Below are 16753 nucleotides of genomic sequence, written 5' to 3' on the forward strand. Positions count from 1 at the left end.
ATCCCAAAACTCATATGCAGTGCTTAAAACACAGCTGCGAGGTCTCTGAGCTAGTCATGGGGAATGATGCCATACAGAATGACCCTCGTTTTTCCAATTTAGGAAAAGAAAACTGTATTGCTTCTACACTTTGGCTGCTGCAGAGAATCCACAGGAAAAAGGCTTGCTAAGGGTGACTTTCACAAATCTGCATCCAGCTGTGACTGTGAGCCCATCTATCTTAACATATAAGCACTTGTTTCTTCCACGTAAGAGTTCTTCTCACTAAACACAGGGTTTCAGGCATGAATGACTCCATTTCTTGTGCAGTTGTACAATATTTGCAGCTGAGCGCTATTGTCACTAGAAACAAACAAGTGTCTCCTGAAATTTAAAGCTGAAGAATCAAAATGTCAAGAGATTTTTCAAAGGATGGACTTATGGCTCTGAAGTAAACCTCAGAAACTGAATTTAATTTGACTGCCATTCAAGTCTGTACTTCAAGTTACACTCACATGTTGTACAACTTATCTATCTGAACATAGCATTAGATGCTGTTACCTTAGGTTGAACTAAGGTGAACGTGGAAAAGTCATTCCAAAATCTTGTGGTTAAATTTTTACACTGTTCTACCAGAGGGAATTTGCCAAACTATCCTTGTAATAATAAACATGCAATTCAAGAGAGAGGTTCCCAAAGAAGCAATTCTGATTTATGATTTTCAGATACATTCCCATGTCAATTCACACTATGATGAAAACTACCATTGTTAAAAAGTTACAAGTGACTCTCTCTGATCTTAAACAATATCCTTTTCTTCCTTCACTCAGTTTCTGAAATAAGGTAAGTTGCAATGACTGAGAGTAAACACATTACTGTGTTCTCCCTACTGATTTTAGGACTTAGAATATTTCTAAAATAGGTGGGGTTTTCCCTTGAAAATTAGCCCTATCAGCAGAATGCCTGTACACACAGAAAGGGATCTATCTGATTCATGAAGAACAGTCAAAAAGTAACTCTTCTCAAACCTGATGAATGACATCTGACTGCTCCAAGATATTCCCCTCCTTTAGAAATTTAGCAGGCAGATTTTCATACTTTTTTGGAAGATAATTCTGCCTGGCAGGAGCCATGAGTATAACTGGCATTTATCAACATCATACTTAATATTCCAAAAGAAGTGCTCCATCCTTCAAGAAGACAGGCAAACTCAAGTGAAGATTTAATTTAAATGGACAAGTTCAAAACTTTTGCCTGGAGAACACAAGTGCCAAATACTGGATTTCCAAGGCAACCAAAACATATGTTCTGGACATCACAAGCAATTCACTGGACTTATAAAGAAGTTTCCCACTTTTTGTAAGCATATTTTCCAAGAAAAAAAGATTAAAAAAGCCAAATTTTGAGTTTCTTATGAAAGTTAAAAACTGATCACAAAAATCTAAAAGTTGCATGCAATAGAGTGAATAAAATTCGATGATTTTTATTAAATGACCAATAACCAAGAAAACTTGCTGCCTCTGAATTACTCTGCTAAAATGATAGGTTCCCAGTGATTAGGTTTTTCTCAGAAAAAATCCTAATTAACCCTACACTTACCATCACAGTGCTGGATCATGTTAATACAACAAAGCCCAAAGTCTCTACCAGACGAGACTGCTGGCGGGAAGGAGTGACAAAACATTAAAGGTGTCCTGCCTTTTGCCCAGCTGGGAACAATTCGCTGCCATCAGCCCTGGCACAGCTCCAACAGGGCCCCGGGAAGGCAGCAGGGATGTGGCTGGAGCTACCCATCAGCCCTGGCAAGGCCCACCTGAGGGAGGAAGGGGAGATGCTCTGCAGCTGTGGGAAACATGCTGCTGGGAAGTGTAGCTTGGGGGCACAGGAGAGCCCCCCAAACTTGCAAGCACCAGCTGGAGTCCCATCATCCCTTATGTGGAACTCAAAAGACTGCTGGGAGTAAGTTTTAGATGCTTTTGTTCTGGGAGGGTAATGCAGACTACGATCTACCAGGCATCTGTAAAAAGGAGCTCCCTCTTTCTGTTTCGTTTTTTATTAACTACTCCTATTCTGTTTTATTTATTTATTTATTCCCCTTAACCAGAGGTCTATTTTGCAAACAAACAGGAAAAGGCTTAAACAAACAAGTAACAGCCACAAATGAGGTGCTCGGCCTGCAACTTTTTACAGTTTCCTGCATTTATGATATTAAATTGCTTTCTACAGTCAAACAAATCTACTTTGCCAGGTATGTGGCAAAGAATGTCTAAAAAGATACTATGTGTTTATTTCATCAGTCATAAAGAGCTTAATAAGAAGTTTTAAAATATAATGTGAAAGACACTGTGGATCCCAAGTTAGACCATTTATGAAAATACTAATGAAAATATGAAAGGACCACTGCTACCTGGTTTAATTAATAATTTCAAAAATATAGCTTTTGTCCTTGCATCATGACACTTCATGTTTATTTTTAATATTAAGTGGTTATAAACCCTAGGTTTTTTGCTTTTGATAACAGGGTCTTAAGTAATATTATCTTTGTCAACTGAGGTTGGTGGGAGCTGGTATCAAAATTGATTATCAGTGCTGTCACATATCTGGACTTACTATGCACTGAGAGTAAGCTAACAATCCAAGCTTGTTTATACACAGGAACAAAAAGCAAAATGGATGCAAAAGTTGGTACTACCAATCTGTGGCATTTCTCTATTAAATTCAGCTGAGTTAGAATACCACTTCAGATACTCATGTTTCTGCAAATGTGTGCTCACGTGGACATATGTGTGTGCATATGAAATGCAAACAATGATCACATACAGTTTCTCTTCCCTATTACTCTACTTAAGTATTAAGTTTGAAGAGGTGGATTTACTGAATTCCTCTTAAGACATGCTTTAATGATGCTTTTCATCAGTAGTCCCCTCCCTAGCATAAAAATCAAACTTTATGAATAGCTATAATTCCTTAAACTTATTTAAAATTGCTTTAAATTAATAGTAAACTTAAGTAAACTTAAAATTAAACCCTGAAATTCTTCACTGTCACTTTTCACTCACTTTGTCCTTCAGTAACTCAAGTAATTGTGTGGGAAGATAAAACAAATGCCTCTTCCACAATACAGAGCATATGGCTTCATGAGCAACAGATCTGTACAGACAGAAAGTTTTACATTGATTTGGCTTTTAGTGAACAATAAATGTGTTCTTCAAGCTTTATGTACACCATCAAATCTATTTTACTTATCACTGAGTAAAGCAAACATCTTGGTAAGTCTGGCTGACAAAATAATACCAAAAAAGTTCATCCTTATTTTCCCCTGAACTGTCTTGCTCTAAAGAAAAACTGAAAAGAAAAAACCCCAATGATACTTTAGTTTGCACTTAGTGACGCATTTTGAGCAGATCATACTCTTCAGTTTCAGGGACCTCTAGAAATATCAAAGAGAACAAAAGAAAAAAAAAAAGGAAATTAAAAACCTTAACCCCACACAATTCATGGTAGCCTTCTTACTTTTTCTATTGATGCTATTTCACTTTGCACAACTATGTTGTAGAAATGGGACCGGAACAAGATGGCTCGTGTGCCTGGGAAAGTTGTCTCAAATATTAAACTACTTTCAATGACACAGAATACTTAGATATTTTTTAAGAAGCTGAAACAGCATCAGGGAAAGAGGCTGAGATTTGAATCCAAAGCTCTAACACCATTCTTCAGTCATTTACGTTATTTTCAAGACATTTTAAGATTTCAGACTTGCCTGCTGTATGAAGCAGGAAGTAACTCCATAGGATACAATTGAATGAAGAGTGAAATGCAAAAATCTGTTAAAATTTGCAATTTGCAACCCTTTACAAATACCTGAATGCAACCAATTAAAAATAAATAAATAAAAGCTTCAAAGTTTGTCACTCTCTTCTGCTTTACAATTTTTATACACAAGTAAGCATTCTATAATATAATCACTGCAATGCCCTGTGGCTTACTGCTTTGGAAAAACTGTTGTTTTCAGCTCCCTAGTTTGGTTTGTGAAAGTTTGTGCAAGTCACACATACACAAATGAGTTCAATGCGCAGATAGCTGCACTTAAATTATTTTCTTGAATGTCTTCTACATTCCTTGCATCACTAAAACATAGCTGGTTGGAATTTAAAAAAGGAAAAGAAAGAGTGGAAAAAATTCCAAAAAAACTAAATTAATTCCTAGAAATCTGTTGTAGAACCCAGACTGCCATAAAAGGCCCTTTCATACTTCAAAGAGCAACTTCAATAATCAAAACAAAACATTTGCAATTGCCAGTCATATGCAAAGAATGTAGCACTTTTTAGTAGCACTTATGTAGCACTTATGAAATTTATTTTGATGTCCTATGGTAGAGTTCATACATATTTTTCTGTGTAACTCTTCCCCAAAGTGCCCCAGATCTGGACTCGGTCACAAATGTGTGTGGGTGGAAGAATCCATCCATTTTGCTTACAACATAGCACTTGAACCACGGGCTGTAAAACTGCAAACTTTTATGTCAGCTAACAATGTCATGCAAAAGCGTGCAACTGCTAGTGGTTTTCTTCTGGTCTTCTCTGACATCATCATCTTATTTCAAACATTGTTTTACACACATACTTACGTAAAGAGTGTCAGAACTTAACGTGGGTGTGTTTGGGTTTTCATAAGCTAGCTCTTTTGATGGACATTGCAGTACATTACAATGACATGCTTTGAACTGTACAAAATAAATGGTTTGGCAACATCCCCACAAACATACTATTAAGGCCAGCTCCTTAAGCTCCTTGTAGTCTATTTACATTACAAAGTATGAGCCAAATTCTGAATTATTTGGAGGCATGGGTTTGCTTAACTCGGAGTTCAAATAGCCCATAATACTCAGTAGTTAAATACTTTCAATATCACCACAATGCAATAAACAAGACAAGTAAATTCAATTTTATCTAACAAATAGTACTTCACTACTTGAAGAATTTGAAGAAAAATGTCACTTTTAAAAAACAATCTAATTGGTGAATACTAAAGTTCAAACACAGAAAAAAAAAACGGTAGTGACAGAAATTCCAAGAGGCACAATTAAGTCTGAGACTGGAATACTAAAAGTAAGTAACAACTAAGAAAATAAAAAATCACTAGTTTATATCTTACCACTTCGTACTCCTCACTGCCAAAAAGGTACATAGTTACTCCTTCACAGTCTGACACCAGTTGCCCAGAGCGCCCAGTCGCCCAAAGTCAGATCTTCCACTGCATCCTCAGCTCCCGTGTCCCAGCCGGGCAGGCTTCCCACGCCTGGGCTGCTCCTGAGGCACCGGGGCTCTCCGGCATGAACTCGGAGGCTGCTGCAGGGCCGCAGGACCGGCGGGATGGAAAACTGCGAAACTCCGCGGGCGGCGGCGGCAGCCCCGCGCCCGTGCGGAGCCGTGTGGGGCGGGCAGAGGGGCGGGCCGGGCAGCGGAACGGAACGGGACGGGTCGGTGCGGGCTGGCTGGCTGAGGGATGGGGCGGTGCGGGTAGAGGGGCGGGTCGGGAGCGGAACGGAATGGAACGGGACAGGACGGAACGGTGCGGGGCGGTGCGGGCAGCCCCAGCCGGGGCGGTTCAGGACGGGACGGTGCCGTGCCCTGCGCTGCGGGCAGCGGGGGTCGGCAGCGCCGCGTTCCGGCCCTGCCCTGCCTGGCGCGACGCCGCCTAAATTGTGTGGGGGAAAACGCGGCCGGGAGAGAGCGAGTGCGGCCCGCAGAGCCGCGGCTGGGACGGGAGAGCTCGGAAGCAGCAGCCGGGGCCGGGGCCGGTGAGGGGGCAGTGCCGGGGCCGGGGCCGGTGAGGGGGCAGTGCTGGGACCGGAGCCGGTGAGGGGGCAGTGCTGGGGCCGGGGCCGGGGCCGGTGAGGGGGCAGTGCTGGGGCCGGGGCCGGTGAGGGGGCAGTGCTGGGGCCGGGGCCGGGGCCGGTGAGGGGGCAGTGCTGGGGCCGGGGCCGCGGCCGGTGAGGGGGCAGTGCTGGGGCCGGGGCCGGTGAGGGGGCAGTGCTGGGGCCGGGGCCGGGGCCGGTGAGGGGGCAGTGCTGGGGCCGGGGCCGGGGCCGGTGAGGGGGCAGTGCTGGGGCCGGGGCGAGCCGGCAGCACCGGATGAGCCGTGGGGAGCTCGGTCCGCGAGTACTCCTCGCTGCTGTGACCGTGCTGCAGAAACCCACGCGGCTATCTCACTATCTAGGTCTTAAAACATAAAGATCTCTTCTGAAAAACAAACAAGCAGCCCAGAATATTTTACCTTTTGCATGTTTCCCTCGCTTCATTGCTTCCTCGCACTGATAGCTCTGTAGGCTGCTCTGTAAACACGGTGTAACTTTATCTGTGTAGCACAATGGCTCTCGTAACGGGAAAGTGAGACCCGATACCTCCAGTGCACGGGAAGCGGATCCGGCACGCAATACCACACCCGGACAGAAGAATCTAAGCACCAGCCTCGCTCCTGGCCAACTTCCAGTCCAGGCAGAGCAGGCAAGAAAGAGTAAAAGAGGCCACAGAGCAGGATGAAACACAACTCAAAGACTTCAGAGACTAATTCAACAACTGCATTCCCAAACTAATATTAAAATATGGCTCAAAAATAAATCCCATTAAAGATGGTTTAAGAATACAGCATAAAGTAAACCTGGCATGCAGAAATATTGCCCTCTGGGAAAGGCTGTTCTTTACAGCTGAGGAAGAGGCCACCAGTCAGCACCAAGTAACACAACTCCAATCAAAACTGCTTTTAAACAGCTCTATTAAACCCATCCCTTCTCAGCTCAGTCCTCTCAATTCCTTCCAATTCATACTGCTGCTAGCACTATATCCTATAACCAGAACTATATATAAACACTAAGAAAAAAATACGGAATATGTAACTTTTTAAGGAGGAAATGTGTGGGCGTATGCTTGCCCCTTTATAATCAAGTAAATATAATATACACAACATCTCATGACAAGATAGAGCATTGAAAACCAGTTTGTACTACTCAATTTCCTTCTCTTTCACAAAAGAAAGAGAACAAGACCTCTTTCCTAACAAAAGCAGCAAATGAAGCAGTTCGAATACATTGCAAATATCTTTCCTGTTCCTTCCCCTGCATCATCCCTTGCTTATTTTACGTAGACCTTGTCTTAAGAAACTGAGAGCCAGTTTCTTAAAATGAGTTAGTACAATATTCTTCTCTCAATCTGTTTTCTCTGTCAAAACACACCTTTAGTCCTCTGTTGATTATATGTGATGGGACTTGTGAATCTGGTTCTTTTTTACATTCTTGTGTGTATCCACAAGCAGAGTTAAACCCAAGAAAATGGTTGGAAAAGGGCAAATTAGAAATCAGAAGACATTAATTTTATTCCTAACCATATGTTTACAAAATAGCATTAGTTTAATCTGTCAGCTGAACTGGTCACTTTGCATTATATCAATTGCAAATTATGCTTCAAACAAATAATATCATAATAGTGCGTTCCCAGAGCCTAAATAAAACATGCACCATTCCTGCATGAAGGCTAACAGGCATCAGACACCTCCAATGGAATGTAATAACCACTTGTCCAAGTTCTTTGCTCCCACTGATGCTGAACGAGTGTGGTCACACACACTTATTAGCTTTAATGTAATTTTCTAAGCTTTCCTGCACAGTGTTGTTAGTGTGAAACCACACCTGTCATTACTAGGCAAAGCCAGTGTCATCATCCATTACTTTGCTTGTCTGATACAGCTCTTGTGAGCAATTGAAATTTTGGTGCCGTAGCTTGATTGCTCCCTTTTGGATATGGCTCTCACAACCAATTTGGAGAAAAAAAAACCAAAACCAGCAGATATGTTAAAGAGTACTCCTAACATCAAAAATAAGGAAAACATATTGCTTCCTGTGTATTAAAAATTCTGATAATTTTTTTTTTAAATAATTCATCAGCTCCTTTACTTTGGAAATTAGTATGAAATCAGGGAGGATTGCAGTTCACATATACTCAACAGAGACTTAGGGCATTATTCAGGCTATCACCATAAGTGACTTTCATGTCACAAGTAATTCTCACTACAGACAGCACAAGCAGCCAGAGTCTGGCAGCTTGGGCAGCAAATAAGCTGAATTGCTCATTGCTCTCTTGAATTGAAACATCATGACAGGTACCAAAGTCTGTCTCAGGGCTCCACAAGGCATATTTGCATATAGCTTTTATGGTTCAAGAATTAAAAGTCTGCAGAAATGCCACCCCTGCTGAGGGTTTAAACTTAGCAAAACACTGCTGGATGACCTGTGCTCCTCTCCCAGCTAAGTGACAGCACAGGGTTTTTGCTGCACATGGTTCCCCCAGTAGCTTAATGTGGGAAGGGATTGACCAGGAGAGGGTGGGCAGCATCTCACCAGTGCTGACCCTTGCAGACAGAATGCCATGATCCACACAGAATGCATGAGCACAGAAGTGAAGGAGATGGAGGAGTGCAAGGAGGGCATGGAGAGGGAGAGAGGCTGGAAAAGGAATCTGTGAACAATGGGGCTGGAGAGGTGGTGGAATGGGAAAAGCAGAAAACCAGAGTGCAGAACAAGGATAGGTGGATGGAAGCAGTGTGACCCACAGGGAAGAGAGTCTAGAAGCCAGGCCAGAAGACAGGAATTAAGGCTATGCAAGAAAAATGTTCATGGTAGTCAGGGAGCACAATAGGATTTGAAAAGGCTTCACAGAGGCAGCTGGCTACCTGACTAGCTTAAAGCTAGGAGGTAAGCAGGAAGGAGTGGAATGGTGTGCATCAGGGCAGAAATGCTGCCATGGGATACCTGGGCAGAACTGGTTGATCAAACAAATACAGGTCATTGGAAAACCTGTAAGTTGGAGACTCCAGCAAGAGACAAAGTTGCTACTTTATTTTTGGGATAGAATGGAACTGGGATGAAGGCAGAAAGTGTCAAAAGCACAAAAAATAAGTCTAAAAAATGGTAGGTGGAAACAAAGCTAGGATGGAATTGCTCCTCTCCCCAGCTGTCACTTTCCAGCAGGACATGTGTGAGAGAGAGCTACACCAATGTGGCTTGATGAAGACCAGGCCTTAAGAAACAGCATTCAGACTAAATAAAAATAAAATACTGTGACTTTGAGAGCCAAAACTACAATCTGAAATGCTGAAGTAAATCACAAGGATAAAGTAAATCACTTATTCAATGTATACAAGCAATTTTAAAGTACCTATTACTCATCTATGGAACCCAAGACAGCAATACCAATATTAATCATGTGTTAACAGAGGCAAACAGGTAATAACACAGGTGTGTCAATATGTGTGGATTTTGTTTTCCCTGATTGCTTCCCTAAATTTTGTTCCTTTCATAAAAATATTTTAAGGAGTATAGTATCTGGTGGAAGGGAAGTAAAGAAGACAGACTCTTCTCAGTGACTCCTAATGAAAAGGCAAAAAGCCATGAGTATTGACTGAAATATAGGAAAATAAATTTGAACACAGAGAATTTTTTTGATGTGACAGGGTTTGTTTTGTTGTGTTTTTTTATTTTACTGTGAGGATGAGGGAGCACTGGCACAGATTGCCCAGGGAGGTTGTGGAGTCTCAATCCTTAGAGATAGTCAACAGCCATCTGAACATGGTCTTGGGTTACCAACTCTAGGTGGCCTTGCTCTGAGCAGGTAATTGGAATAGCTCCAGAGGTTCCTTTTTACCTCAACCACTCTGTGAAACTGTAAAAAATTAATTAAAAATTATCTAATTCACATTGATATTTTAGGGATTCCATCTTTCCATTTTAATTTTCAAGGATTGAGCATAATGACTTTTCGGATTGTCAAAGAGAATAGCATTTAACTCTGGTATTTAAACCCTGACCCATGTCTTTTAAGTATAGCTATGAACTGTCTACACTATAAATAGCTTTGTATATCATAGTACTTCAACACAGTGCCTTTGGGAAAACAAACAGAAAAAAATGCTGACATGGTTGTCAAGGTTAATAGACTAAACAGACCTTTCTTGATAAACAAGAATCTTTCAGCTTGTATCCAACAGTAACATTTTTTTCGTCAGGAACTCTAAAGGAAAGCAATTGACTCTTACCTAATTCAGATTCAAATTCAAATCCTACTGAAGAATGTCAACAGCCTGTAACTCCTTTACACAGCTAGCAACAAGAATTGTCTCTTGTAAATGTGAATGTTTCATGTCAAGCGAACTTTTGGCAAAAAACTCTGAATAAGCTGTTAACTCTTATATATGGCATGAAAGAGCAAGAGCTATTTCATTTTACCCTGCATCTAAACTACCCCATTCCATCCCATCCCACACCAGCACCAAATAATTTCTTAGCAAGGTTATTTATATGGGAAAATTATGATTAGCAACCAATTTTTTAGTTTTTCCTATGAATTTTAGCTCTCCCATTGATTTTCTCCCACAGGGGTCACTCTAACTGTGGGCAACACACTTCCAGCAACACAATCTTAAGTTTTCAGGAGTGTTACTGCCCTGAAAGAGCTACAGAATTGATCTGAAACCCAGGCTACCTTGTTCCTCTGGACATCAGCACATTTATATGAATGGGTCTTTTGCAGTACTTCCCATTGCCACTGTAACCCTCTGAAAGCTGTGTGATGGTAACTGCAGTGTCTCAGCAGTTAAGAACAACTGAAATAAGACTCACATTCTAAGAAACATCCAAGTGCTTTATGAAAATGATCAGACTGTTTCAGCAAGCAAGACTGAGAGCATGTTAACCCAGAAGAGTGAAAAGCTTGCTAATAGCACCACGTTGCTCAGACACTTTCATGACAGGTTAAGTAATTCAGCTGGAGTTTCCCAGACTCATGGGACCCTACTTGTGTGCTGGGGGTAGGCAAGGAGGGGGACGGCAGGGCCAGGACACAATTTGGGCCACTTCCTTCTCTTGAATGATACCTTCCTTTCATTTAAAAGCATCCCTCAAATGAAATAGCATGCTTTGGGTCAAATTAAAAGGTTTTTTTTGTTGTTGTTGTTTGTTTAATTTTTGTATCAGCAGCAGTGATGGGCAGCATCCCTGAACATGGTGCAGATTCCAAATCATCAAGATACACTGCATTCATTTCCAGAAGACCTTGTATTTCTTTTCTGAATTTATCCATTTTACATCCAACCATAAAATAAAAATCCATCTCCTTCAATAAAATTCTATGTATCACGTAGGACGCTTATAATTCTCCCTTACAGATGGTGTACATCTGAAAGAGGGTTGTTAAGTAAAATTTTATTCTGCAAGATTTAGTTTAGGTATATAATAAACCAGTGTCAACAAATTGAAGATGCAATAATGGAACACTTCCTTAAGATTAATGTCACATCTTAAATCTCAAAACCAAGCTTCAAATGAATGAATAATAAAATAAAATCTGAAAGTATGCCCATGGAAGTACTGGAATGCTATATAAATTTTATTTTTAAACATTAAAGCTGCTTATCATTTGCAGATTGTTATTGGTTATTATGGTTACCATTCTCTAACACAATCCAATCTGCCTGCACTTTTCTATTTCAGGATACAGCAGTGATAACATTAACAGCAGACTTAACTTCTCAACTTGAAAACATACATACATTAGGGGCACATGCTATCTCCTGCTGCACCGAAAGATAACGTGAGTATGTTCTCACAGTGTCACAGAAATAACAAGCTGCTGTTCTCCTTGCAGTCAGATGTTAAAACATCTAATCCAACTCACAGTGAGTGTCAGGAACACAGCATGTTTGAAACATTTGAATTACAGATACATAATACAAACACCTGTTGTATTATGAATCCTCTGCATCACTGAGATATTGGAGAGATGCTATACATGCTATAACATTGGAAAATCTGCCCATAGGTGATTGTTCCCATACGTGGGCAATTTTTTTTTATTTTTACATGTGATGTAGAGTCATGTGGAACACTGTCTTCTTAAAGCCTTGCTACAGTGAAACACAGAGAACAGGGAGAGAGACAGAAGGAACAATTCAAGTGCTCAACATGTTGTTGCTTGTCCAGGACGGTCACAGAAGTCACCTGCAGCTGAATGTGCTGCCAAACACTTCTGAAACAGCAGTAAATTCTGGCAGAGCTTTAAGTGATTGGAAGAAAAAAAAATAATTCAACAACCATATTTAAAAAAATTAATACCCTGAGTATTAAAAAGGAGATAATGTTCGCTCTCCTATATGTATTAATTGCAAAATGGGAATATTTATATTCTTTGAGCACAAGAATATCAATAAAAGAAACAACCTTCACAGAGAACACTTCATATCTTGAAGTAGCATGTATAAAACTTACACAATGCTGTAGAAACAGCTTGTGCTGGCTATTTTTCCTTAAAAAATACATCTTTCCACTGAAAGGTTACTACTCTATAGTGTTACCCATACATTCATGCAACATTAAATAAACAGGGGTTTTTAATCTCAGTGAAAAGCTTTCACCTCTCACACTGGGCACCTGTCTGCCTCTGGGTCACTGAAATGTTTCAAGGGCCATGTGCAGCTCCATCATGGCCAGATGCTGATTGCCCAGAGTTGGAGACTCAGGAATAACTTTGGCTCGCAGCTGTGCACAGGAGCTACCCCAGACTAGTAGGAATATTACCCTCTGGCCACATCCCCATCCTGAAAACTGTCATCTACTTACAGGTTGTCCTCTGGGACAATTGCTGTGCAGGTCCATACTCAGGACATCAGCTTGGTAGCTGACAGTTCACGGAGGAGATGTGTGAGCTCCTGTGCCTTTAAAATGGTTTTGGTTCTTTAAATGTCCAACCATACCTCAAAATCACATTTAAAGAAGTGCTTGTAAAACTTGTGCTATCAATACATCCAAATTCTGTTCTCATTCCAGAAAATAAAATGCATCTTTACCAGAAGAGCCACAAAAGCGGGCCACAGAAGTAATTCTGGCTCACCCTGCCTTTGTTTATGTATTTTTGGCACAAGCCATCACTCCATAATTCCATCAATTTTAAATTATTGATTATCACCAAACATCGTGGTTTCTTTGGCCTCATCGCTTCTTCAAATCTCAGTTCCCATTTCTCATTTTTATTGTTTTTGAAACCTCTAATATTTCTGGTGGTCACTGTTTTGCAATCCTAAAATCTGGATTAATTATATTTAATTTTTGATGCGCTAGCTTGTGCAATTTAATAAGCTCCAGTGAAATAAGTTCTGGTGAAATGTGAAAGCTGGAAAACTTCTCTCTGCAGAAAGGACTGTTTATCTCTTGGGACCCACTTCAGAGCTCAAAATAGGAATTAAGTGGAATTTAGGCAGCATATATGCTGCTGCAATGTTTCTCTCACCTATGAGGCTGGGTGTCACCCTGGCACAACAGAAATGTACTTCAGTTTAACGAGCAGGGAGCCAGATGTGCACCCTTGGCTAGGAACTCACACTGTGTTGCAGTGAATACACAGCTGGAGGAACCATGTCAAATGTCAGCTAAGCAGAGAGAGCTGTTTGCCATGAAAGGGATTAAATAAGTGCAGTAAATTGCTCCTTACAGAGAATTAATGCAGTGTGTTACAACAACATGTTCAGAACTGCCCTGATGAAATGCCTCACAAAGGTAAGATACTTTGAGTCAATCTTCCTTGTCCACTCAAATTAACAGGATCTTGTTAGCAGAGAGTAAGGTGAATACTTGGCAGAGAGTAAGAAGGTGCAAAGGTCATTCCTCTTCTACATTGAAATGACTTTTTTTTTTCCCCTCATAATCTAGATAAAAATGTAAAAAGTAAAAACTTGATATTTCAATTGCATTTTTCTGTATTGCACATTTTCTTCCCCACCCTCTTGCCACAATTCCTCGTCGGTGTTCATAAAAAGAATGTTCTGAACAGCCTGGTTCCCCCTTGCTGACAGCTCATGCATCCAGGCAAAGAGCATATCTCAAACTACATTTCTGTGTGGGGCTCTCCTTCTCTGCCCGAGACTGCAGGACTCTCATACTGCAAGAAAGGCATTCAGCCATTTTCTACACCCTGACTAGAGTTTTAAAGGTGAACCTGCTCCTCTGTTTCAGAAGTCATCCCCCACTAACTTCCGTAGGTTCAAATCTATGATACTAAAGTGTGTTAGTTGAGGATTGCTGAAATCACTGAGAAACACTTCCTAAGTACAAAAATTTGCTAGATATTTGACTTAACATGTGGGGCAAAAGGTCAATAATATAAGAATTTTAATCAAATCAATAACTGTTGATCTTAATATACTAGCAACATATAAAAAGACAATATTTTGAACTCCAAGATGCAAGAATTTATCCTCTCCTAAATTCATAAACCTGAATCTAAATTGTATATTGTGTTGTCCATGACAGGAATAGAAAAATAGATTTACACTGAACCAGCATCAATGCAGAAAGTTGATTTTAAAATTTAAAAAGGAAATTATTCTCTCAAGTAGTTCAGTTCCGACACCTTAAACCTCTCCTAAAATAAAATACTTCTGCCATTACAAGCCTGGCTTTTTATGTCTACACAAGTTCTAGTGAAGCTGGGAGATCCATCTGAATTCAAAGAGACCGAACCTGATCACATTTGCATGACAGAAAACATTCAGCCAGAAAATATTATTATGTCCTACGAACTCACTGATTTACTCTGAATTTTGCAGAAAGTTATTAAAATGTTTAGTTTGAAAGTGCCTTTTCCAGCATTCCACCATAGCATCAGCTATTCAAACTCTTATGTAATCAAGCACTAACCTGTTTCTCACACACCAAAGTGACCCTGTTTCCAAGACAAATTGGAAATATTGATGAAAAGCAGTATTATAAAACTTCAAAAGTTACTTTTTCCAGTGTCTCTCTCTATGTATTAACTTAAGTTTCTAGAGAGCAAATATTGAAGAGATGACTCTTTCAAATAATACTATAGTTTGAAAATACTTGTTTCATTGTTTGCTCACAGAAACTTTATCATTTCACAAGAACAATAAAGTATGTGCAAATGTGATGCGAAGAAAACCAACCAGAACCTTTCAAATAAATATCAGTCACTTAATGTTGCTTAAACAAATAGGCAAAATCATAGAATCATTGAATATTTTCTGTGGGAAAGGGATCTTCAAAGGTTTTTTAGTCCACCCCCAACTGTAAGGCTTCTAATAAGAGAAAAAATTGTAAAGCCCAAGCATGCTTTGGTCACAGAATTTTTCAAGGAAACTCCATCCTGTTGAAGTGAGCTGCTGAACTGTGTACCTAAGACTGTGGGAATTGCAGAGAAATGATAATACATACTTGACTGAGGACTTTGTTAAACTGAGAAGACACCACGACAATTACTGTGTCTGTAAGGCAGTATTTCTACAGGCATCCTTTGATCAGCATGAGCAATCTCAAAGTGAAATTTAGCTTTTATACCCAGCAGACCTTTAAAATTATATTTTCTTCTGATACAAGTATTCTATCAATACCATTAACTAGCTAGATAGTAATTTTTGAGTGATGAATATTATAAATCATCAAACTGAGAGCATCCTTTCAGCAGTCTCAAAACATTCAGACAAAAAAATAGATGTTTATACCCAGTAAAATACTGCAAAATGCAATGTATCATTAATGAGCTGAAGAAAAAAGTTGTTTAGTGACAGCAGAAGTAATGAAGCTTGGGTTCCCACACACACCTCCACAAAACTTTCAGCTCTCTCTCATTTTCCCTACACACCACATGCTCTGTACCCTCAGCTCCCCTCCTTTCCCTGAACTACTCTTCCCTTTCCCTGAGTTGAACAGGAGTGAGCATTTGTTTGCTCTGTTGCAGAGTTAAAGTTGTTCTCCTCAGCTGGATGGATGCTGCCTTCCAGACACTGGCCCGTTGAGGAAACAGCTTTAACAGCTCCTCCAGTCCCCAAGAAGCTGTGCTATAATCACTCAGTGCTTCTGAGACCTCTGCAAGGCTGGTTTAAATCGGCCACTGAAGTTCCTGAGAAGCACAACTAACAGATGGAAAGTGGGATTGCATAAATCTTGTCTTAGGAAATAAACCTAAGAAATCAGAGCTGTTATACAAAGACTGTCCATACACTTTAATACTCAGCAGCTTGTTTAAATATAAGCTGATGCCATGAGCAGCAATGTAAGCATTTAATCTGTCAGAAAATTTTCAAATCATCATTGTCACAGAGCATTGGTTGCAGTTATTAAGCAGTTACAAGTACAGTATAAACTACAGGCTTTTGTGTCACGTACATGCAGTACCAGTGGCACAAAACAATTCTAAAGAAATAGTGCATTTATAACAAAGGACTTTAGGGATCAGTGATTAAAATATTGCAAACTTTTATATATATTCATATGTAATTAGACAACCTATTTTCAAAATTCTGACATCTTCTGTATTTTGGCTCATGGTGAAAAAAATAAATTAAAAAAATAAAAAATAAAATTAAGCATCCCAGTGGTTTAATAGCCTATAAAATGGATATCTGAATGCAGTTGAAGTTTCAAAGCACTTTACCTCCTGTCCTTTTACACTATTTATTTTTTTTGGGGGGGGGGGGGGGCAGCTCCACACCAGGGATCCTGGGAAGCAAATAGCAGAATTTGCCCTTTCAAGTTTATGAATTCTCAGGCTTGTTCACTGCTATTTGAAACTGAATAAAAAATATTAGCAGCAAATATATATTTCACTGATGCTAAAAATATAAATTCAGGTAAATTTGGGTAAATTGGAAAAAGGCAGGGTGCCACTTCTCTTTATGCCACTTCTGCATAAAGGGTGAAGTAAGGACAAAATGTTCT

The 16753-nt window shown here is 40.1% G+C and overlaps 1 protein-coding gene across 7 annotated transcripts in view; it reads right to left on the reverse strand.

Annotated features, from left to right (window-relative positions):
- The window catches only part of CACNB2 (calcium voltage-gated channel auxiliary subunit beta 2), a 242041-nt gene that overhangs the window by 99933 nt on the left and 125355 nt on the right, over positions 1–16753 (reverse strand). The window contains exons 1-2 of one of the 7 annotated variants that reach the window (XM_058830505.1): positions 6256–6333; positions 5134–5327 (exon numbers count right to left, since the gene is read on the reverse strand). The exons of 5 other annotated variants lie outside the window; for them this stretch is intronic. In XM_058830505.1, the coding sequence (XP_058686488.1) occupies positions 5134–5166 (33 nt within the window). In that variant the 5' untranslated portion in view covers positions 5167–5327; positions 6256–6333. Of the gene's footprint in view, positions 1–5133; positions 5328–6255; positions 6381–16753 lie in introns of those variants that run through there. One more of the 7 variants, XM_058830506.1, reaches the window with a different exon arrangement.

Source organism: Poecile atricapillus, chromosome 2 (genome assembly GCF_030490865.1).
Source record: "Poecile atricapillus isolate bPoeAtr1 chromosome 2, bPoeAtr1.hap1, whole genome shotgun sequence".
In the NCBI taxonomy this organism is placed as follows: Eukaryota; Metazoa; Chordata; class Aves; order Passeriformes; family Paridae; genus Poecile; species Poecile atricapillus.